The following is a 23,543-nucleotide window of genomic DNA, read 5'->3' on the forward strand; positions in this document are numbered from 1 at the left end:
ATATGGCGCTAATAAACATACGCGCGATTACACAATGAACGGATTCTACTTTGTAAATTTAATTAATATAATACATTTCAGCCCCGTTTAAATTCTACGTATTGAGATCATTGGGTTACATCAACAAGTAAAAGAATAATCTAACAGTTACATCGCTAAAAAGAGTAATCGAACTTGTTCAAATTACTTCGCTTTATCTAGAAGTTACCGAGCTCCGGTTTCTTCAGTTTTTTTTTTTTTATTATCGGCACGTTACAAGAAGTTCAAAAGTACCTCTGTAAGCAACATAAATCATCTCCTGAATTTGTCAGTCGACTCGAAATTAAATTCTGGTAACGCAGCGCGATTCGAAGCTCCTGATTCACGTAATTGTACAAGTACATGCAATTAAATGCTGCTAAGTCGTCAGGTCGCCGCTGGTCATCTCGGGATGCGTGTGTGTGCGTGTGCGTGTTTGTGTGAATGAACGTACACCGACAGGATATTTAAATACAGAACTTTCACTTTTATTCTGCCAGACTCTCTTTTTTTTTTCTTTTTTTTTTTCTATCATTACATTACATAAAACGATTAAAGGCTATCCTACCGCTTGAAAGAATTATCATAATATTGCAGTATTTTTCGAGCCATCGGCCTTTTTACCGAACGACGTCCCTTATATAGAAAATATGTCTTGTTTATGTACAATATGCAATCCTTAATACTTCAGTTTTGAAAAAGGATTCCCCGATATATGTACCTCCGGACAAGTTAATACGCTGTACAGTCATATCCAAGGAGTATTCTCATCTCTTCCTCCCATTCTACTTTTCTCTCCCTTTCGTCGTCTCGCAAACGTCGTAAAAACAAAATCCACGGGATAAGGGGCGACTACTGCTCTGTGTGCGATTTTACAATTTTCGTCAGCTGGACCGCGATACGTTTTCTGAAACCCATGCCTCCCTCGCAAAACAGCCCCCGCCCTCAGCGTCATTTTCGCATCGGGTCTCGTCACTTCTGTCTGTACAGTATTTTTTTTTTTTTTCTGCAGAGTATTAAGGACGAAAGATACAAACGCTTAAACCCTAATTGCCTCGTAACGTATTGATCCTTCGTCGGTTTCTTCAAAACGCAAAAACATTTTTCTATAAATCATAACGCACATACAGGGTGCGTTACGTTGAAAATCAATATAAAAATTACCGAGCTCTTGCCAATTTTTTAGAAAAATACTACTACTGGGTAACGTTATTCTTACGCACCGACTTAAGAAATGAATGCGAGTCGTTCTAGGTTTCCTGGGTTCCCGGTGTAGTTAAAAGTCTGAGGGACCGGTGACTACGTTTTCTCGCCGTGCAACACGTAATTTAGCCTGAGATTTCGAGATCTGGTGGAAAACGTGCCACCTTTTCCGCGTGTCGTTCGAATAATTCCGAGGCCCTTTGTCACCTAAAAGACAGACGCTTTCACCCGATACGAGGCAAGGACCCGTTCTTTAAATCCGCAGGTGTGATATGAAAAAAAAAAAAAAAAAGAGAGGCTTGCGGAGCTGCCTCTCGCGAAATGAAGCCCTATCTACAAGAATATCCTTTTCTCTCGCGAGCGAAATACGGCGGATTGCTTCGCCGTCACGGAAAATCCCCTTCGCAGTTTGTGCATTGGCTTTCTGCTCGTAAAATACACGCGAATGCCGGTCGAGCGGGCCTCCTATGAAAGGACCGAGACGTCTCCGTGTAAAAAAATATAAACCTGCTTGTCCGAGGAAAGTACGGCGCCGTTACGCGTGACAAAAGTAACATTCCGCTGGTCTTACAAGTAACTAGAGTGCAAGGGTCCTCGTTGATCCCTTCAACGCAACGTAATTATCATTAATTAATCGAGGCGCGCGAGTCCTTTCACGCAGAAGTCCGCTCGACTCCCGAGGAGAACGAAAAGTCAAGATAATATCAATTTCACCGGATCATGACAATTAATTTAATTTTTTTTTTTTTATTTCTTTGGTCGCGAAGCTGGGACTTTCTGTTCTCTTTGGGCGACGTCTCCCTCGAGATCGCGAAGGGCCGCGTCCCTTCGCGGTGTGCCTCGCCTTCGAGGAACATCCGGCGCGTGCAGCGACGTTTTAATAAGTGTTCACCCCTTTTTTTTTCCCTCCCCCTTTCCCTCTACGTCGTCTTTTACGTATGTACATAGGGACGCGTCCCTTCGCCCTGATGACCGTTCTCACGCTCGCCCTTACAGTCTAATCGCTCCAATTGTCTCGGCTGATTTGTGCTAGACGACATTGCGTAGCTTAATGAATGTAACGCTTCTTTTTGCGGCGCGCCGTGCTCGTTCCTCTCGCAGCCTCCCTTCGCCCTCGGCCCTTCGTTTACTACACGTCGCTCGTCTTAAAGTGACATACAACGGCACTCGCGCACTTTCTCGATCCCTTTCTCGCCTCCGCATCCTCTTTCACTCCTTCATTCGCTCGTCCTTTTCTTTTCATTTTTTTTTCTTTCTCCTCCCTTTCTCTCTCTCTCGAATACTGGTAGGGTGTTGAGTGACAAAAACGGTAGTCTTAACAAACATACGATACAAAAACTCTTAAGTTATCGCTTAACGGCCAGTGTAAAGCGGGTTGTTCTATGTTACCACTACGTTTTTTTTTTCCCTCTCGCGCTCCCTTCACCCTTTTCGTCCCTTTAAGTACCTGAAGAAGCCTAGCTTCGGGAAACCTTTGCCTGATCCGTCGATGCTTGAAGTCTCGGTGAGATCGGATCTATCTCTTTAGATTTCTTTTTTTTTTTCTTTCTCTTCTCGAGAGTGAAATCTCGGAGATTGCACCCTTCCCGACGTCGAGGATCAAAGCTCACCGAGATCAGGCCCGATTACGAGGGTCTCGAACGCGTTTCCCACTCGAATCTCTCTCTCTCTTTCCTGTTCCTTTTCCTCGAGTCCGCCTCGGCTTTGCCTTAACGATGAAATCTACACACCCCTCTATGATAAATGCGATTGGTACGACTAAATTGGGTGGCGAAAGGCCAGACTATCACCGTCGAATCGAATGGTGTACGCGCGTCCAACGCGCGTGAGCTAGAAGCTATCTCTCCCCTCATTGACTTGACGTCCCGTTCAAAAAATACGCATATCTCTATTTGGTGCGAGACACTCGCTCGGAATTTTATACACGCGGAGAAACGACATCCGTCCGTCATTTATTAATTTTTTTTTTTCCCCCCCTTTTTATTTCTCTCTCTCTCTTTCTCCCCACATCTTTTTCACCCTCGTCCGTTCTCTAATGTACAGGAAGATAGGAGAGCTCGTTCTCTTAACGCGGGAATAAGTACATTGAACCCATTCGCACTTTATACAAACTGGCTTCGTGTGGAAATGCGATTTCTCTCTTTGGGATGCGCCTCTCTCGCACCGAGAAAATCGCGAGAGAGACAAATGCAGAAAAAAAAAAATTGAGGGGGAAGAGTTTTCTATAAATCAATTTATTTGATTCGTTAAATAAAGCCGTCTAGGCTCTTGCTTCCTCTCGACGGAAAAAAAATAAATCATACGTGGTCCGCCCCGGTTACATAAAATCTGGTTTAAATAAAGAAACAAATAAAATAATAAAATAGATCTTCGTAACGCAAATAAGAGTATAAGTTATCTCCTTCGTAACGGGATTCTTCCTCCCCCTCGTGATAAAATTAAGTCGAGAAAGAGTACTCTTCAGAAGCGTGTGATCTAGGCCGCGTTACAATTAGATCGCAAATCGAACAGATATTAACATACTTGCGCTTTTCTCGCTCCCGCAGTAAGAAGAGTTAGCGAGTTAACATAAATATACTCCAAACATAAAATTTATTTTAATATACATATCTTTATTATTACAGAATAGACCCTTTTTTCTTTTTCTTTTCTTCTTGTAACTAAAACCCAAATTATCTTTTTGGCGCTCTATTAAAGCAAAACTTGCATCGCGAGTGTAACGTAAGAAAAAAAAAAAAAAAATAAAAATAAAATATAGCAAAGAAAAATCGACTTGTTCTTGAAAACGCGAGGTGCGTTCTTCACGTCGCGATATCGTAAAATCTTCTATTATATGAGAAACGCCAATTATTTGTTACGTTGAAATGCCACGTCGCGAAATCGTGGTGATCGAGATAAACTAGGAAAAAAAAAAAAAAAACGAAGCGCACGAGGTAGGTACCTTATTGGTTTTTGCTTTCTTTTTAACTGAATATCGGAAACTGAAAGGAACGTCTTTCGCGATATAGCTACACATTTACAACGAAACGATTATATCACATGTACGTCTCGCAGAGAGAAAGGTATTAACTATTGCATTTTGCCAGCGTACGTGTAGAATGTGTAAATGAAGAAGAAATGCAATAACAACATAAAAACTATCAATTACTTGCCTTATTAAATATTAAAGTTAATATTAAAGTTAACTGGAAAAATTGCGGTTTACTGTAACACTTCTACTTTTACGCTATTTTGTTACAAAATAATATATGTACATTATATGCATAGATATATACTTTTTAAATACATATATTTATACATATAAATATACATTACAACTATACTCGCCGTTTTAATATCATTGACAATATTCGAAAACGTATAGTTAAAAAAAAAAAAGTTCCTTCTTCGATTTTCTTTTTAACGTTTATCAAATAATCATTTAAGATAATATCTATATATTAGATATGTGATAATAATATATAGTATGAAATTTCATACATTGCTACATCCAAGACAAATATTATATCTTTAATTCTCTTCTAAAATATTAACGATTACACAGAATCAAATAACTGAACATAATATGGAACGAAAAGAAGAATTTAATTATAATTTACATATTCTACACGTGCATTGCTGTTTATCGCTTTCCACATCGATTCATTACGCGTTTTTTTTTTTTCTTTTTTTTTTTTTTATGCCGTTTCGACGGAGCTTTCACTTTGGTTCATATCACGTAATGAGACACTATTCACAGGAACAGTTACACCTCAATTACTTGAAGCTACGATATCTTTTCTTGCAACATCGAAAGAGAACAGAAAAAGAGAGAAAGAACAAACTCTCGACGAAGTTTTTCTACATATTTATACATATATATCGCGCGCTGAGATAAAAATTTTGGAATGGATATCAGCGCTGTAAGGTTCTCATTAATCGTAATTATCATAACGAAATGTTAGGTGAAACTCATCCTCCCTCTTATCCTCCAGCCTTAATCCCCAGTTCTTACAAGCTTTTACAAGTTTAGAGTAAGTCCATAGTAAAATTTACGAGCATTCATACGTTTTTTTTTTTTCTTTTTTCTTTCCCCCCTTTCACGATAGCACACGGAGATACGATATAAATCTATCATTCTCATTTGAAATAAAGTGAAGCGTTTTTGTACTAAAGTGCAGCGATATATATAATATTATACCTTTTTAATGAATTATCTACGCAATGTACAATCGTGGATTTTTACATGCACCATGACAAGGTATGGTCGGGCCGTACAACAGACAGCTGTTAGAATGATCCATAGAACGTGTTATTGCCACTCCACAATCTTTTTCTTTCGTGTATTTTTCTCCCCCTCAGCTTCACATATGTCTCGCGTATCTAAATCGGGTGTATCCAAACGGCCTCGTTATTTTCTTTCTTTATTTTTTTTCCCGAGGCTGTTTAAGAGCAGAGCGCCGAGAATTTACAGCGATAACTTTCTCTATATATAAAGTTAGTTATACAGATACAGGTAAGCATTACACGAAAGGCAAGGGCCATGTGACTGCAAACGAGACCGCATACCCTTGTTTCTAGACTAATATATTTTTTTTTTTTATTCAGAAAGAGAACTCTATTATTATTTGTCTATTCAGTCTGACCACACCATGTTACAACGTGGAATAGCTTTACCATGATAGACATACTGTAGGTTGAATTATATAAATTCAGGCTCTCTCTCTTTACTCTGCGAGGGATCTATTAACGATCGTTACGGTTTTCGTTTGCTCCTTTTACCTTAGTTTCATTCATTCGTCATCTATTCCTCGCCACAAGAAAAAAAAGAAAAAAAAAAAGAAAAAAACCGACTTGACTAGATTGCATCGCTAAAACGGTTCTTAACGATTAAAGTCTAAGTCTGCCATACATAAATGATCTGTACCTTAGTCTAATATCGTAATTAACACCTAATGGTAGAGGGATGACCTACTTGTTATCGACGAGAACTATTTAGTAGTAAATCGTACGTCTATTATACTCGTCCTCTCTCTCTCTTTTTTTCTTTTCCTCTCCTTTCATGCAATCATTCATACATACATATACATACATATATAAATATATATATATATATATATATATATATATATATATATATATATATATATTTATATATAAATATATATATATATATTTACATATATTTATATATATATATTATAATGTGTACGCATAAAGTACGCACATCGTGAAATAGATTCACTGTTAATTTAAACTCATGGAGAATATTTCTTTCGCTCACAGTTGAGCCTGCCCGTTTGCATGCTAATGCAATCGTCGTATATTTCAAATATTGTAAATGTGTGACAGATTTATGGAATTCGCGTTTAAACGCTTTTTTAATATTTACAACATCGTCGCCTATGGATCCTTCGATCCACGAAGATCGTTCGCTGTTAAAACTGTGTTCTTTAGTAAGCGTTAAATCTCTCGGTAGCCGATTTCGATCGCGCTGAAACGCCCGCATCGTCGTCGCATCGTAAACCATCGACGACGATACACTAATGATATAACAATATGTTGCGATGCTCGCGCGAGCGTTCGATCGCTAGGACTACCTTTTCTTGCCAGGTTGCTTCGACGGCAGCCGCTTCTTTAGCTTGTGGTCCGCCGATTTGACCGCCGTTGTTGCGTTCGTCTTCTTCTTCGGTCCTCGCTCCGGCGAGCCGTTGCAGCATGTGCAGTTCTTCTTCACGTGGCAGCGCGAACTCGATCTTCTCGTACGGCAATCCGCCGGTTCCATTAGTACAATATTGCTTGCCTCGTCCTCGGAAGCTTCCGATATCTTGTCGCCTGACACCACCATCGACTCCGTCGCTGCTAATGCCTCTGCCTTAGGAATACGTTTGGAAACCGTCGTCGCTGTCACAGATTTGTGTTCGGCGCGATTCAGAACCACTCGCGGGGTATTCATCTGCTGTAGCTTTTCCTTCTTTTTCAAATAAGTGCAATGCCGATCGGAGGACAAGGATTTTAACATTTGTACACTGTCCTCTAAGCCGTTGCTTAACGTGACGTCTTCTACCTGGCTACCGATGGATTCGCTGATGCTGGAATCTTCATCGTCACTGCTTGATCTCGTGCGCTCGGACATTGGACTCTCCCATGACATGTACGAATCCATGCGCATCTTAGACGATGGCACGCGCTTCTTGTTAGCATACGTGTACTTGTTGTGCGTGGACAATAGCGGTCCAGCTGCAGCCAAAGGTGATAATGGCGACGGTATAGTATGATGATCCGTAGTATTGCTGCTCAGTAAGGTTAAGCTCTCGTCACCCGAACTTGCTGCCGAAGCGTTATTAACATTGATGCTGGGTGGTAACGATTCCGAATCTAAGTCGATGTCTAGTTTCATGTTAGACGGTATGCTGGACACACTACTAGGTGTTCCTTCTTTCGAGCCGCTTCTCGAGGTCAATTTTACGCGGTGACTCATATCTTTCGAATCGTTCTCCAAAGAGCCAAGATTCGCCGGTGATAGCCTGGAAATGTCCGAGTTGCTGTTTGACGCTTCATCTTGACTTAAATTATCCAAAGTTAGTCGCATGTGTTTTGCCGGGATGTCTAATTGCAATTCTTCTTTCTCTCGTTTTTCTCTCTTCAACGGATCCTTTAAAGCTCTAGCGCGTTGATTTGCATTCTTCTTGCGTTCGTTCGTCTTGAAATCGCTTGTCGGACTGGCGTCTCTACTACCGCTGGACGAATCTAAAGACCGAAAGTATGAGCTGTTGTACGTTTTCATACTCAGAGACTGACTGCAAGATGCATCCTGCGAAGAATGATCGAACGACGGTGAGTGATTTGGTTCGAATAATAGATCGGCCTCGGGAAACAGCTCGCTGGTGCTCGGTTCGTCGACTCCCAGATCTTCACATTCTTCTGACAAGCTTTTCTGCAGTTTAAGCTCACGCTCATATGCGGCTTTTCTCTCTAGTCTTTGGTGTATCAACTCGCGATCTAATCTAGGAATTAGCTGCGATTTCATCAAATTGCTCTTGTTGGAGTACGAGGTGTCTAAAGTATGATTCATAAAATACTTTTTCGCATTCGACTGATAGATTTGTCCGCTAGTCATTTCGATGCCTTGGCCTTTATTGATTATCTGCAGCACGCTCTCGGAGTTGTCGGTATCCCTGGAATTATTGGTCAATCGAATTTTTTCGCTTAAAAATTTAAATATTTCGAAAAGTTTATATGGTTTATATGAGATTAATATAATATTATTATAAAAATAATTTTTAAAGAAATTAAAGGTATATAAATATTAAATTATGTTTTTAAATATTAAAATTAAAAAAAAAAAAATTAATAAATAAAACTAATAAAAAAAAAATTAAATAAAAAATAAATTTATAAAATAAGAAAGAAAAAGAATTGATAAAATTAAAAATTGGTAACAAGTTTGATCTGAATCGTTACCTGGAATATGCTTTCAACGGCTCGTTGCTTAGCGTACTTATCGATGTAGGAACGTATCTCCATGGCGTATCCGGTGAAATTTTTCCTTCCGATTCCCAGGCCTCTTGCAAACGTGCGTTAGTGTCGTATAGCAGTCCGTTTCCAACTTTGCAAGATCCATCGATTGTCTCGGTAGATTGCTGTACAGATGACTCCTGGCTATCTGAACTGCTTGGCCCACCGGTCACCAAGAACTGCGTCGTGCTATCGATAACGCTTGATTGCTTGTTCGTGGAAGTAATAGGAGACATAGATTCTATAAAAAGAATAATATGTAATATTAATTATCGATACGTATACACAACAAACGGCAATTAATATGTTGTAAAAAAATCATAATAGCTAAAAAAAAAAAAATTCTTTTTTTAATTAGAAAAAATAGATATACAGAATAATATTATTTGCTAAATTCTCACCAATTTTCGTATTATTTTGCAATGATGAGGCAATGCTCGTGGAGATCAAAGTTCTCGGCGATATGTTTTCCTGAATGCCGATTGCGTTGTCGAATTTTCTTTTTACCGTTTTTGGCGAGATAATTTTCGTACCAGACGTTATCTCGGTGGAGGCTTCTTTCGTGTCTTTCTGCTGCTGTTGATTCGTGTCGTTCAGCATGGCATCTACGTCGGTCTGCTGGGTAAAAGTCAGCGCGATGGTGGCACCAGATTGTAAAGATACCGGCTTCTCGGTGTGTATCTGCCCGTCTTGAGGTGATTTCTTTTCCGGCGAATGGGAGACTGCGGCCGGCGCGATGCAGACAACATTTTCCGTCTTCAGGGTGGTAGGCGCCGATGACAGTTTATGATGTATGCCCGAGTTGAAGAATCTCGTGCCTTGCAGTGCCGGATTGCTCGTGATCACACCGCATATTTGCTGATTATCCGATATCTCATTAATATTCCGAGTTCCAATCAGGCTGAGGGTGGGATTACTTTTATTCACCACGATGGCGTTTGTCCCCGTTGATTCGATCGCGATCGTGTTGCCGGCGGTCACAGTGTCATTTTTCAACGTCAGCTCACCGATGACGTTAGGCTTGTCCGATGTAGATACAGTCACAGTTGCTACCTCGCCGGCGAACGATGTGCTTCCGGTCTGCGATATCACCACGGGGGTGCTCTGGACATTTTGCGCGGTGGTAAGCGTCTGGTTGTTCGATAATGTTTGCAAGGTGGGCTGCATCTTCATCTGTTTGACCTGCGACTGCGAGGGAATCAGCTTGCTCTGATTAAGGAAGGACTGTAATACTAAAGCGTTGGGAACTGCGGTACCGCTGGCAGTGCGTACAGTTGTTGGCATAGTCGCCAGCAATTTCGATCCAGACACTATGGTGAGCTGCTGAGTGCCTTTCATCAGCGGCAAAACTATGCTAGGCATTAGCACTGACGCGCTACTCATTTTGCTCGTGACCGAGGCGAGCGCTTCGCTCACAGAGCCGGATTGCAGTGATTCCTGGACAATTACCGCGCGTGGCTGACCCGATCCCGGCTCCGTAAAAATGAGATTACGTCGCTTCACGTTTAACTCAACGCCGTCGTTCGAGTCGCTCGTTAGATTACGCACCTCGGCGGTCGTTTCTGCGCTTATCGACGGTTCCTCTGGCGCGGAGAAGCCGGCCGGACTATCCTGCACGTGTACAACACCACTAGATGAATCTTCGCTGCCCATTGTCCTTCCGAGATCGTCCGTACTAGGACTCAATTCAGAGGTCGTCTGCTGCCCTACCGGCTTGGTTTTGCTGGAGCTTGATTTCTTTCTTTTCGACGACTGATTCGGATTCGTCGGCGGGTTAGATCTTCTGCGTGGTGCTGGCTTGTTGTTGAGATCCGGCGAGTTTCTCAACTGCTCTGCGTATTCGTCGAGAATGGCGTAGATTCGCTGAGCGGTCTGTTCGTCCTCCTGCGGCTTCTGCTGCGGTTTCGGTATCGGCGACGCCTTAGATGTATTCGTGGCGCTGCTCTTGACCGTCTTCGGCGTTGATTTTTTCACGTTAGTTTTGGCTGCAGCCGCGGTAGCAGTCGCAGCTGCAGCGGACGACGGCGTCGACGGTGTTTTGCCGACGGACGGCGGAATGGGCGCTGGCGCCGGCGTTACGCATGGACTCGAGGAGCTCTGAGAGGTGACGCTCAACGCTGGCGACGCCGCTGGTTGACAATAGCTGGTGACCACAACCACCGGCGTCGTGGAATTAGCGACTTTAGTACTGCTGTTCGGATTTACATATGCCAAAGAGACTTTCTGCCCGGGGTATACAGATTCTTGTTGGAATGTCACGGTATTGCCGTTGCTGGCAAATGCTTCACTGTTCGCGCTGGACTGCGTCGGCATCATTAATTGTTGCGCCAGAGTGCTAACGGATATTTGCTGCGGTTTGCTCGCCTGAGTCTGCTGTGTTGTGGTTTGCGTCTGCACGGCCGTTGTGGTTGCGCTATTGGAAATCGACTGGTGAGACTGCGGCTGGATACTCCTCTCTTTCACCTGTTCTAACACGCTCTCAAATTCCCGCAGTTGTTCCAGAGTTGTCGAGCTCACTTGATTGTTCACTTCGATTGGAGAGCTGATCAGGCTGTCTGTTCTCACAGGTTGTTGCTGCTGCTGTTGTTGCTGCTGCTGCTGCTGCTGCAATCTCGGTGTTAAAACAGCCTGAATGGTTCCTATATTCTGTTGCCTGACGGGCGTACGGATAATATTGAGCTTGACTACGGGCGTTCTGCCACCAGGTACGGAATTGGCGTGCGATATAATCGCTGGTGGAATAATGTTGAGATTCGGATTGTTAGCTATTATTTTGTGCGTGTATATGACGCCAGCGTTCGACGAGCTCGCGTTCTGCACGAGCTGCGTGATTGTTTGATTCGCAGCTTGATTCGAAACGATGGAGGAATTCGCCGAACTATTATTACCGGAATTCGGCACGACTATCTGTCTGCCGGCTGGCAGTTGCACATTAGGAATGATTGACGATTGCACATTAACGCTTGCAGTATTTGCCTGCTGTTGTTGCGGTTGATTGTTCGGTACGGACGTCTGCACCGCCTTCGACAGATTCGTCGTTTTCTGCGCGGATGTCGTCGCTACAACTTGTTGAACGCCCGTAAGCGATGCATCTGTCGCCGTATTGGCATTTGCGGTCGCGTCGGCTGATAAAGTGTAAATGGAGGTTTTGCGAAAGGCCTGTTGAAACTTGGGCAGAACAGCGTTCTGGCCGGGCTGCGCTGTGCTTTTCACGATGGAACTGGTGCCGGTCAATCTATCGTAGGCGGTTCTGTTGACTGTTGCACCGCCTGTCGTTGGATCCGTACCACGTTGCTGCGTCGTCTGTCGTGCGAAATTCGCGCTATTACTATCCTCCAAGTTCTGCAGGCCTAAAATACCTCTCTGATTTGATACAACTTGGTTAGAATTGATAGACGCGAGATGATAACTACCGTCAGATTTGTAAATGAGCTTTAACGGTTCAGACGCAATAGACGTCGCGATCAGTCCGGCTGAAGACATCGTGGTCGTTGCCGTCGTTATCGTTGTGGTCGCGCCTACGCCTGCGGAGCACGGCGAAGACGGCGATTTTTTCGGTGATTGATTGTTCTGCTGATTGCTCGCGCGGCGTATTTGTGCCATCGTTCTTCCTGGACTCGGTGACTCGGTGGCAGCGATATCGAGTTGATGGACTATCGAAGAAACGTTGTTGGGAGCCATCGTCGTTGTCGGACCGATAGTCGTCGGTGATGCATCTAATGGTTGATTAGTTTCTTCGCCGACGGTGTCAGGTGTTCCAAGATTTGACGATGATCTCAAAGGTGGCGTTTGGCCGGCCGGACTCATGCCGACGCCGCTATCGTGGCCGCCTGTAGAAGACGGCGTTCCCGGTAATTGTATGCTGCTGTTACCACCGCCACTACTACTTTGATTGCTGGCTACGCTTGGAGTGCGCGTTGGTCGCGGTGGCGTATTACCGCTGACATTAATACTCGTTGGCGTGCCCGTGGCAGAATTTGGGCTCTGCGGCACTCCGCTTCTAGAAAGCTGAACGACGTTCACCGTGGAGCGTTGCCGGGGCGGTACCATCATATCCAGTGAATTTAAACCCGGTACATTTTTAGCCAATATATCAGAATCTCTAACAGCCTTGTCAAGAATGTCAAATTTAGTTTTACTCAAATTGGACTTGACAGAACCGAAACAGTGATCACGACGTCCGTCAACTACCACGGAGCAATTCAGGTCGTTTTTGCAGCCGGCGTTGTTTTTACCGTTTGAGGTACGTTCCTTTTGCTTCTTTTGATAAGTCATTACACTCTTGTTGGGCGAAAATGGCATCGTCTTCTGTATGTTCATTAATTCGCTGGTGATATCACCGCTGCTCAATCGTTGCTGCTGTTTTTTAGAACGGTTCGTCAACTTACGATCCGCCACATCCGTGCGCGTCAGCACTATTTTTGGATTTAAATTTAATGTACTCAGCATAGGCGCAAATTTCGCGATATTATTATTCGCCTGTTGTTCGGTGTCCGTTCGATTGCCGTTGTTAGTATCCTTGCTTTTATTTATTATATTCTTTTGCAAAATTTGCGAGATCTTCGACGGTTTTTTCGAACTTTGCGGCCTAAACATTCTAAGAGATTTTAGTACCGCTGGATCGCTTCGCCTTTCAGTAATGATTAATTGTGCCGCAGCAGTATACGCTGATCCTTTGATCGTCTCGCGTTTATTTTCGTCCATATCGGCTGAAAAGAGAGTGATAATATCGTTATTACTAACGTCAGACCCGCTAGCGTCCTCGTTCGTATTCGTATGTCGCACGTCTTCGTTCATTAACATATGAAAATGCGAGACAGACTCGACAGATTCGAAGACGTCGGTGAGGTTCGCCGCCTTCGAGCGTTTCTTATTAGATTCTTTGCCATTCGATTTGTTAGATTTCTTTTTAGTTTCTAGCCGACAGCCGTCGCTGCCCAAACTGTCAGTCTGGCTATCCTGCGTATTGCTGCTATCGCTGTCCGACACCGAGCTGATTCTATTTCTAAAATGCTTTGGTTTACGTTCAGCGCTGTCATAGTCGCTCTCAGATGATTCCAGTCGATGGATCTTCCGTGTTCGCGCGGTGCGTCGTACGCGCAATACGCTACCACTGTCGGAGTCTGTCGTGGTGTCGTCTAAACTGCGCCGCATCGACGAACGTTTATAACCAGCTGCTGGTTGGAAGCTGCCGAATTGCTCGGAACTGTCGGATGGCAAATCAACCCACTGCTCGTAACCTTTTTCAATACCGAAGAAGACATCTTTAGTATCGTCTTCCGACGGCCAATCCTTAAACTGAGAATAATCAATGTTTAAATATTTAAGTTCCTTGTTCGTATTACGCATCTCCTCGGCGTTTTCTAAATATCGCTCGCATAAATTCTTCAATTCCTTCCAGTCGAGCACCCAACTGAGCATATGATAACGCGGACTACTCAGTACTACAGCTAAATCGTCGCACAGTTGCGGCGACAGTCCCAATTTCTCACCGTCCAGTACTTGGCTAGGTACAGACTTCTCGTCATAATTCGCTGAGCCCGTCACCGCATCACCCTTGATCAGAATTAAAGCGTCTAACGTTCTTTCCACATTCTTGCTCGGAGTCGTGCTGGCTTCGTTTAATTGTAATTTATTATCGGCCAGTTGATTATTGCCGGTGAATTCGCCGCAATTAAAACATAGCTCGCCGAGCAGCGGCGATGAAGATTCACGGTTCGGATGTAATGGACACCTTACATCGTTAGTCGACACCGCCGGTGGTGTCACGTCAGACGACGTCATGTCGGGATTCTTTGTCGACAGCAAACTCTTCAGCAGTTGATCGGTCCGTTCAAACGTTTTCGTTACCTGGCCGTTTTGGAAATCTATACCTTTTACTGCAGTCAAATTTTGATGCGCCGGTTGTGCCTCCGAAACTGTCGAACTCAACGACGGTGCCGAGGATGTTTCTATAACGCTGTTATCTTGTATAGTCTCAGACTTTACTTCAACTTTGATAGCAGGGAGATGATCATCTTCTCCAATTTCTTTGAGTTCCTTCTTGATACTTGGCTCCTCCTCTTGCGAAACGCCATCTTCCTTCGCTTTCCCACACGCCACCGCCAATTCTTTTATTCTGTCATAACAGGCTCTAGTAGGATGTAAGGAGAATGCCGTCAAAACGCATTCTCTAGCGATGCCAATATTGCTGTCTACTACGTCCGCCAGTTTGAGGAATTGCGTGCTCAAACGCTTGGCGGTTTCACGCACCTTATCCTTGTCTGACTTAGCTTTTTGACTTTCCAGCTCGTTCATATCTGTTGTTAGAGCTCTGATGTACAATTCAATCACCAAAGGTTTTATACTCTCGCCGAACTGCAATTAAAAAGATAAAGAAATTAAAAAAGATACTATTAATTTTTTAAAAAAGATTATTTAACTTTGCGGCTAAAAAAGAAAATTTAATTTTCCTATTTAATTAAAATTTTTTATTAGAAATGCTATTATCATAAACAAAATTTTACGAATATTTCTGAAAAAAAAAAAAAAATTAATACTTTTCAAATACATTCGATTTCAGATTAAATTTCTACTTACATGTTTAGCAAGTACTGCACAGAAGATATAAATATGTTGAGCACTTTCCGCGGGTTCGATTAATTTTCTAATCATGCCGGGCAAAGTCAGTGCGACGTCCTTTAATTTTGCGTGCAATAGCGCCCAAGAGTTCAAAATCTGCTCCAAAATATTTGCACCGGTTTCCGATACCGGTCGAACCATCCCGGCAGTAACGAGATACTGCGCGACCAATTCCGCGGCCTTTATCGAATTTCTCCAAACGCGCGCTGTTCCATACTTCGTTGGCTTCTCACCGCTAAGCCTTTGGACCAATTCAAGCCCGTCGTTGAGGTCCATTAATTTTAACTGTAACAAAGCGCAGTTATGAATTCCAGCACGGCAATATTCTCGCAGAACGCAAAATACACATTTCATCAATCACAAGGAAACCAATCGACCTTCTGCACCGCAATTGCATTTACTACAACTTTTCCCTTCCGCGAATCTAGTTCGCTCGAAAAATGTTTCTAAAATTTTACAAATATACACCCCCCTCCCCCTCCCCCATGCTTCCGCGAGATCTTGGCAAATCAGGCAAATGGGTCAACGTGACTCACAGCGCAGAAATTTGACATTTCCGATGACGCCCTTGGAGCGTGCCGCGTGAGTCACCAATTTCTCCAAGCGAGATGAATCGGTTTGGGAATTAAATTTTACCCGGAATCCAGAGATCTTACGTGTTTTTAACCGAGTTCCAGCAACAAGCGCCTTCTCGCGACCATCTGATCACTTTGAATCGATACTCACTTGAGCGAAAATATCTTGCGTGCGTTTCAATTTGTACAAGAGAACGATGTACACGTCGATCATGTAGTGAACGTGATGAGACTCCGAAAGCGATCGCAGCTGATCGCTTCGTCTGAGGGATCGCACGCATGCAGCGGCGAGGTTCACCGCTATGTCCTCGCAGCGGTCCTCGCAGAGTATCTTCAGTCTCATCGTCAGCAGCTCGCCTTTCTCCGAACAGCAGAATTCTGAAAATGCCACATTATATAAGCGCATTCTCCAAATAATTGTCATTTAGATTATCAATATATTAACAGCGTGCTTTTGCACAGAGTGGCGAGAGATAAGCCAGAGATCGTTGATAAATTTATTTACTGCTCGGCGAGCTTAATCGTCGAAGAAAGAGTTCTATTTAGACGCCACGGTTCAGTTAAATTTAAAATAAAAGCACGAAAAGGGCTGAAATAAATTTCATGAATACGTACGGAGAACAAAAGTTTCTCGATAATATTGGTATACATGGACAATTATATAAACGATATTAGTTTTCTCTGCGAACTCGCAATACACGGTGGAGGATTTAAAGATAGTCGAATATAATTAAAAAATCAAAGGAACCCAATTGGACAAACAATTTTATTAACGATCGCAAAATCGATTAGCAGTTCCGATTAACGTTCAATGCACGAAAACCTGCTTTCGTTGCATATTTATCGCGAACGAAATCTCTATATATAATTACATTAAATGCAATACGCAAAATTAGATTTTCAAACGTTTGCTTTGACATACAAAGCCTCAATTATTACGAGTAAAAGAATTGTAAGTTTCATAATATCACTTTTTTACTTCCTTTTTTTTTCCTTCGCTTATAAACTAGCTGCGATTCTTTATAAATTCTTCAAGATTTGAATCGTTGGGTTGAGCAAACGCGAACAAATATATTTATTCAAACAACCTACTTTTCCATTGAGATCGAGCACAGGATATTATAAGATCACCGGCACGTTATCGTTTCTATTCAGCTGTAAAACTGGACCGTGCCATATATCGAAATAACAAATGGCAGTTCGTCTTTTCTCACCCTCCTCATGTTCGGAATCCGGTTGGCCGTTAAGTATGCTGTCGAGGACGGGGTGCGTCCATGGATTGTTCACCAGAGCCAGCAGAGCGGTGCACCTGGGTGCAGCGGGATGTTGCACCAGCTGAGACGCACACCTCTGCAGCGTTACGCAGAGGTGCGTTTTGGCGACGGGTGCCAACTTCGGCCACTCCCCGCGCAATACCAATGTCAACGTGTGTCTGCAAAAAAAAAGAGAAAAAAAAAAAAAAAACGATAGTGTCAGCGAGAGAAAGAATGAAATGCCACGGATTTGTTTTCGCGGTCGCGTTCACCCCGCGGGTCGCGATCTGTGCCAGTAGCGCGACACCCGAACGTCGAGAAGAGAGGACACATCCCCCGAATTCTCGTACGAGCCGAGTTTCACTTCTAAGGGAACGGATTTCCATTTCGATCCGTCTTATTTCCAGCCCGAGCGCGTTTGTTATATGTATAATTAGATTCCGCGGTAATAAAAGTAATTAGAGCGATAAGAGGATCAATTTAGATCTTATTGACGAGCGATAATCGCGACATTAGCAACGACGAAGTCGTGAGAACGCCGGGATAAAAGTTCTATGGAGAATCGATTGCTTAATTCGCGCGAGACTCATCCGCGAGATTTGATTCATCCGCCGGGCAAACAATGCCGAAGACTCCTTGATAAGACCTCCGTTACGGGAAGAGGCTGAGAACTTCGCAAGGAGTGTTCCTCCCTTTTGGACCGCCCTATAGCCCTAGGGCGCCTCGCTTGTACACCCGTCACGTTAACGTGAATTTGCGTCGCATTGCTATTCAAAATTCCAGGATCGTTTGCGTGGCGGTACTACATACGTGCAGATTCATTACTCAGCGCAATCCATCTCTCTCGTCGCGTTCCTGTCTCCCTTCCTCTCTCCCTGCCTCCCCTATGTCATGTTCATCTGCCGTAGAACGACACTGTTACATCGAAACTCGTTTCGCGCTGCCTTTGTGTCGAGGAAAAAAAAAAACAAAAAAACAAAAACCTGGCCGGCAACGCGAAAAAGTCGTCCCAGTACACGCCGCGCGCTAAATGGGTCATACGTGGAGATCCTCGCATAATGCAATACTAACATGCATAATTTAATGTTAAACGCGGCCTGGTAGACCCGACGTTACGCGTTCAATTATTCAGACGCGTAAATTAAATAATAATATTAATACATAAAATTAAAAGACTAACGTTGCCGTCTGGAGTCGTTACCAGAGGTAACTCCGCGCAGTAAAAGTGTCATACCCGCGAAAACAACGGGTTGTCGATATCCGCTGGACGAGTCCGACCTATCGCCCTTTCCCAGATTAAAGCCTGAGCTCCTGGCCAAATGTATGAATCCACGACGTCGCGAAAGACGCGTAAAATAAGCGTAAAAAAAAAAAAAAAAAATTACCAAGTCTTATTCGACTATCTGATTCGACACGGGGAACGAGCGCGACAACGAGGCTTGCGCTTTCGCGAAATGCGTTTCCCCGTTGATCGGGGAATAGGCCGCGTAATCGTGGACGCGTCGTGATGACGTGATACCCACCTGTGAGCCCATTCTATGAGAGACTGGATGGCTTCGGGCGGTGCCGCAGGAATATAATTGGTGACATGCTCCCAGGCTGACAGAAGCGCGCTCACCTTGTCGCTGTACTTTTTCTTGCTGTCACTCAGCGTCGCCTCGAGCCCCTGCGAACAAGCCGCCAGGTTCCGATTAAGAGAGCCCGGAAAATCATGGGAATGACGGTACGCGGAGGTGGCGAACGTCGTTCGACGCGAAATACGACGATTCGGCTTGATGAATAAGGGACCCTTTTTTCCCCCCCGATTGCATCGAAGCCCTCGATTTACTCGGAGCACCACATCCCGTTTCTATCTCTCGCCTTTTTCTTCTTGCTCTTTCACTCTCGCCTAATTACAATTAGCGAGCACATAGAGATAAATAGAATTACAAATTATATTTATCTGTATGCGCTCGCTATTTGCGCCGGCGGTAAACAACCAATATTATACCTTGCCTTAAGTAACTCTAATTAATTAACTCGATGTGTTTGTCCGCTTCTATATCTTATGTATCTTCCAAGGTTTCTATATCTATCTTCGCATTTCTACTCTTCTATCTGTCTCTCATCTGCCCTTTTCCTCCCTCCTCCCGCCGACTACATTTCCGTGCATTTAATAAATTAAATTTACGGAAGTAAAATTTAAAACGTACTCACTTATAAAGTGCACCTTTGTCTCCGTTTCAGAGATTTATATTTTTTTTTCCATCCAAGATATTAAAAAAAAAAAAAAAAAAAAAAAAAAAAAACTCCGGATTAATGTATATTAATATGATACTGCTGATTTAAAATTAATAAGACTGAGAAATATAAATTAGAAATTAACGCTCGCGCAAAGTTTTTCTACTCGAAAGAACGACGTATCGAAAACCATGACCCGGTTATGAACGTTCTTCGAAGAACGGCAGTTTTCAACTTCGACGTATCGACGTAGTCGACAGTTTTACGTCGGCGATACAGCGCGTATTACGTAAAAAAAAAAAAAGAGAAAAAAAATTAATAATAGAAATACGGTATTGTCGCGTGTGAGGAAATGGCTTTTAGATTATGCAACTTCTCAGAACGCGCGTTATCGCAAGGCAAAGATTAACGTTACTACGAGGCAGGCTTCGGGGCCTGGAAAATGCGCGGCTTCACATCGCCGAAGAATTGCAGACATTCCAGCGCGAGGAGATTTAATCTCGGAAAATATAAACGTCACGTGGGAGCGGTTGTTTAAAAATTACCCCGAGGAGGAAATAAAAATTTTCAGCCTAGAAACGTAAGAACTTTCATCGATAGGAGAATTATATACGTTCCCTTAAGAAGCTTAAGATTATTATGTCGTGAGGTATCAATGTAAGACCCGGCGAACGTCGGTTTCTATAATCGAAAAAGTCTTTCGTCGTGAACGGATTAAAAGGGAGAGGGGTGGCCCTACCGCGTTCGCGGGCTCGTTTCTTTCGGCAGAGAGCACGGCCGCGTAACGAGCGTAACGACATTTATCCGGGGGACTTTGAAGCGACGTTCCCTCGGCAAACATTGTTTGCCGAGGACCATGCGGTTCCGCGGAGGATTGATAACGTGGTTAAAGCCGCGGGGTTATTCGGGAATTGTATTATTCGAAGCAATTACCCGGACGCGCTAAGGTTCCAGACGGTGAAGAAAAAAAAAAAAAAGAAAAAAAAGAAAAAGAGCGAGCAGACGTACAGTTCATTTCCTTCGAGGGTTTCGCACGAGACTCGACTCGTCACGTGTCGATTTCGTGCTTTTCCACCAACTCGCGACTCCGCGAACGGTCCTTTCCTTGCGCTAGAACGGCCGTTGCTCGCGCAAATAATTTCTAGAAAATTGTCTCGCGTTAATTTCGTAATAATAAATATTATTCCTGGAAAGCGCGTCGTTCATTTCGCACGTGTACTTTTTATATAAAATAATTATAGGAAGTTCCTTTAGCTTTGTTTTTATTCCGTTGTTGTAAAGCAAAGGATTGAAGTGAGCTTTGATGTTGAAAAGCAGCACGGCAGAAGACTCAACGTGTCATTATCGAGATGGCCACTTCGCGGACAGCGAAGATACTTTACGACCGCAATGCTCTTATGCCCGTAGGATGAAGGGGGCTGATTATGGAGCGCGAAACGCATCAAGAAGATTTACGCGAATCCGCCGCACCACTACGAACACGTTAGATCGGATGGAGCACAATATTCGCGGCAGTAAACCGCAAATACCCGTCGATCGAAACGAATTTGACGTGGCGCCGGCAAATCCGTCGAGTAAATGTCGGCCATGATTTTCATTGGTTCTTTTTATTAATCGCTGCTCAAAACATCTCGTTCGTCTCGCGGACGTTTTGTCGCGCCCACGATATGTAAAAAAAAGTGACTGCTACAAACAAGAGGGAGTTTTTTTCTTTTTTTTCCCTCGAAATATATTTCGCCGGCACGACAAAAAAGGAAACCGAACGAGACCGTAAAAAAAATTAAAAAAAAACATTTTCGCTCCGGTAAAGCTCCCATTTGATAAGTTTCGCCGTCAAATGAAAGCGACGTTAACTGAAAATAGCAGACATTTACGCGGCAGTCCGGTAAATAATATACTAATGTAACGCGATAGCGGCGCGAAGAACTCCTCTCGCTCCGTCGATTGTTAAGTTAAAGATACAGAGACTTATATTACTTGTAACGCACACACGTTACGCTATCGTCGCGAGCAGCGGAAAACGTTTTTCCTTTGTTCGCAAACATTTCTCATCACATATTTGAGAGGAGCGTTTTTCGCCGGCGAGAGATGGAGAAAATATAGAAGTTCTTATCTATCTCGGCAAAGTCTTTATGTCACATAATATTATTCTGTTTACCATCTTCCGGCACGTTTCGCTACGTGCACGTCTACCGCGTCAAAGGATAAGGATTGCCGAAAGAGCCAATAACGATGTTCAAAGAGGTAACGAGGGCTTCGACGGTAACGGCAGATTTAACGCTCGTTGTTAAATTAAAAATCGGAAATCAATATAAATTTCCTTCCCGAGCCCGACTTAAAATGAATAAATCTACTTCGGGTTAACGGAAACGCACCTTTAAAAAATATTCCTGTCCCTTGGAGCTCGTGAACGATCCACCGTGCGTAGCTGGAACCGACGATTGGAGCTACAACAGTAAAAGGATAACAGTCAAAAGATATATTCAAAGATTAATCGTCGTCGTTCTTTTCTTATGCGTTAATTTAAAAAAAAAATTTATTTAAAAAAAATTAACTTTTAAGGAAATTCTTTTTAATCGGCGCAGTCGCGCGCAAATTCGGGAGATCGAACGGGGAAAGATGCTGGGGTCCTCTCACGAGCGCCGCAGGACCAAGGGACGTTAGCTTCTCGCGAGGGAATACCTAGCCCGACGGTATTCTCGGCGAACGTTACGTATCCAGGAACGTTATTCGACACGTCGCCCGCAAATTCCCCGCGAATGCGCCCGACGTATCGTGCATCCGGAATGCCGGACGGGGCCGGTGGTGTGTGCGGCGAGATTCCCCGGGTGCAACGTGTGGGAATGGGCGCATCTTTGCGTCCCGGCAAGAAGCCGCGGGAGATGCGCGGAGGTAAACAGGCCGCGAGACACGATGGCGCTCCCTTAAACCCGCCCACGCGAGCCCTCGGCGAAGGGAAAAGGGTCCGGAGCCGTGATGGATTACGAAACCTTGGGCATTTGTCATACCTAGGGAACATTACCTTCTACACTGTAAGAAAATTACACGCAATAGCCGTGCTTTATACAACGGGCGTGAAATTACATCGTTGTAGGTAAGTTTTTACAGTATATAGTATAAAACAGAAGAGATTTAATTTGCTGTGTCTAATCTTAAAAAAAAAAAATATATATATATATTTTGTAAGATAAGCATTATTATAATTAATTATTATCGGAGGAATGTGAAATTTTCGAAAATACAAGCCTTCGTAAAATGTACAAGAACCGCGGAGATGCTTTTACGTTCCCCGTACGATCAGCTAATTACTACACGTCGCGTCTTCACGGAAATAACATCAGCTCGATATACCCGTGCAACAAGTTTTCGTAAATCTTTAAAGGCCGCGGGCACGCGAGATTATTACGGCGAACACCGATGTCCTATCTGCGCAACGGCCAACGTCACAAATCAATTGTAACGTCGACCTTTATTATGAAATACGGGTCAATAAGTTCTCCTAAGGCAATTTCCTTCCCCGCACGTGTGGTCCACACACGATCAGATTTATTCCGCGCCGAATGCAATCAGCGCAAGGCGTCGCGGTTTCAAAACAAAACCCTTTTCCCTTTCTCACCCGAGCACTTTAATCAAATGATTAAAAACCAGATACAGCGTCGTTTCATGCATACTTTTTGTTCTCGGCGCAAGAATATACATATATTAAAAAAAAAAAAAAAAAAAAAAAAAAAAAAAAAGAAAAAACAAAATTCGGTTCGAGCACTGCGCGGTTTATTATCTCAAAACACCCGCATTTATTTACGGGAACGTCCAAACTCGCCTGTTATTTCTCGCTTTCCTCTCGTTGGGCAGTTTTATTTCTGAACATAATTTTTTTTTTTCCCCGGCCGCCCAACTTTTCGAGTACATCGGGACTTTTTTATGCAGCTCCAATTTCATTTTGGCTTATTCATTTTTTTTTCCTCCCTCCCCAACCCCCTTCGTTTTTACAAACTTTTCACTCGCGATCATTTTGTAGCTTTTAATCCGTTCCATTGCGCGCGCTCTCGCGACGTGTAAGTTCCCGCTCGCCAATCCGCTTAGCGTTATCACGTGACAAAAGCGCACCGGAAATATCGTGTGCGACCCGGGGCTTAATTTCGCGGCATTTATCAAA

At 43.4% G+C, this 23,543-nt stretch overlaps 1 protein-coding gene across 1 annotated transcript in view; it reads right to left on the reverse strand.

Annotated features, from left to right (window-relative positions):
- Positions 1–484: 484 nt before the first annotated feature.
- The window catches only part of LOC139109328 (serine-rich adhesin for platelets), a 59,405-nt gene continuing 36,346 nt past the window's right edge, over positions 485–23,543 (reverse strand). The window contains exons 2-9 of the mRNA XM_070668302.1: positions 21,763–21,834; positions 18,691–18,833; positions 17,129–17,346; positions 16,066–16,292; positions 15,298–15,624; positions 9,120–15,075; positions 8,665–8,959; positions 485–8,378 (exon numbers count right to left, since the gene is read on the reverse strand). Of these exons, the coding sequence (XP_070524403.1) occupies positions 6,797–8,378; positions 8,665–8,959; positions 9,120–15,075; positions 15,298–15,624; positions 16,066–16,292; positions 17,129–17,346; positions 18,691–18,833; positions 21,763–21,834 (8,820 nt within the window). The 3' untranslated portion in view covers positions 485–6,796. The remainder of the gene's footprint in view (positions 8,379–8,664; positions 8,960–9,119; positions 15,076–15,297; positions 15,625–16,065; positions 16,293–17,128; positions 17,347–18,690; positions 18,834–21,762; positions 21,835–23,543) is intronic.

Source organism: Cardiocondyla obscurior, linkage group LG17, assembly GCF_019399895.1.
Source record: "Cardiocondyla obscurior isolate alpha-2009 linkage group LG17, Cobs3.1, whole genome shotgun sequence".
Classification (NCBI taxonomy): domain Eukaryota; kingdom Metazoa; phylum Arthropoda; class Insecta; order Hymenoptera; family Formicidae; genus Cardiocondyla; species Cardiocondyla obscurior.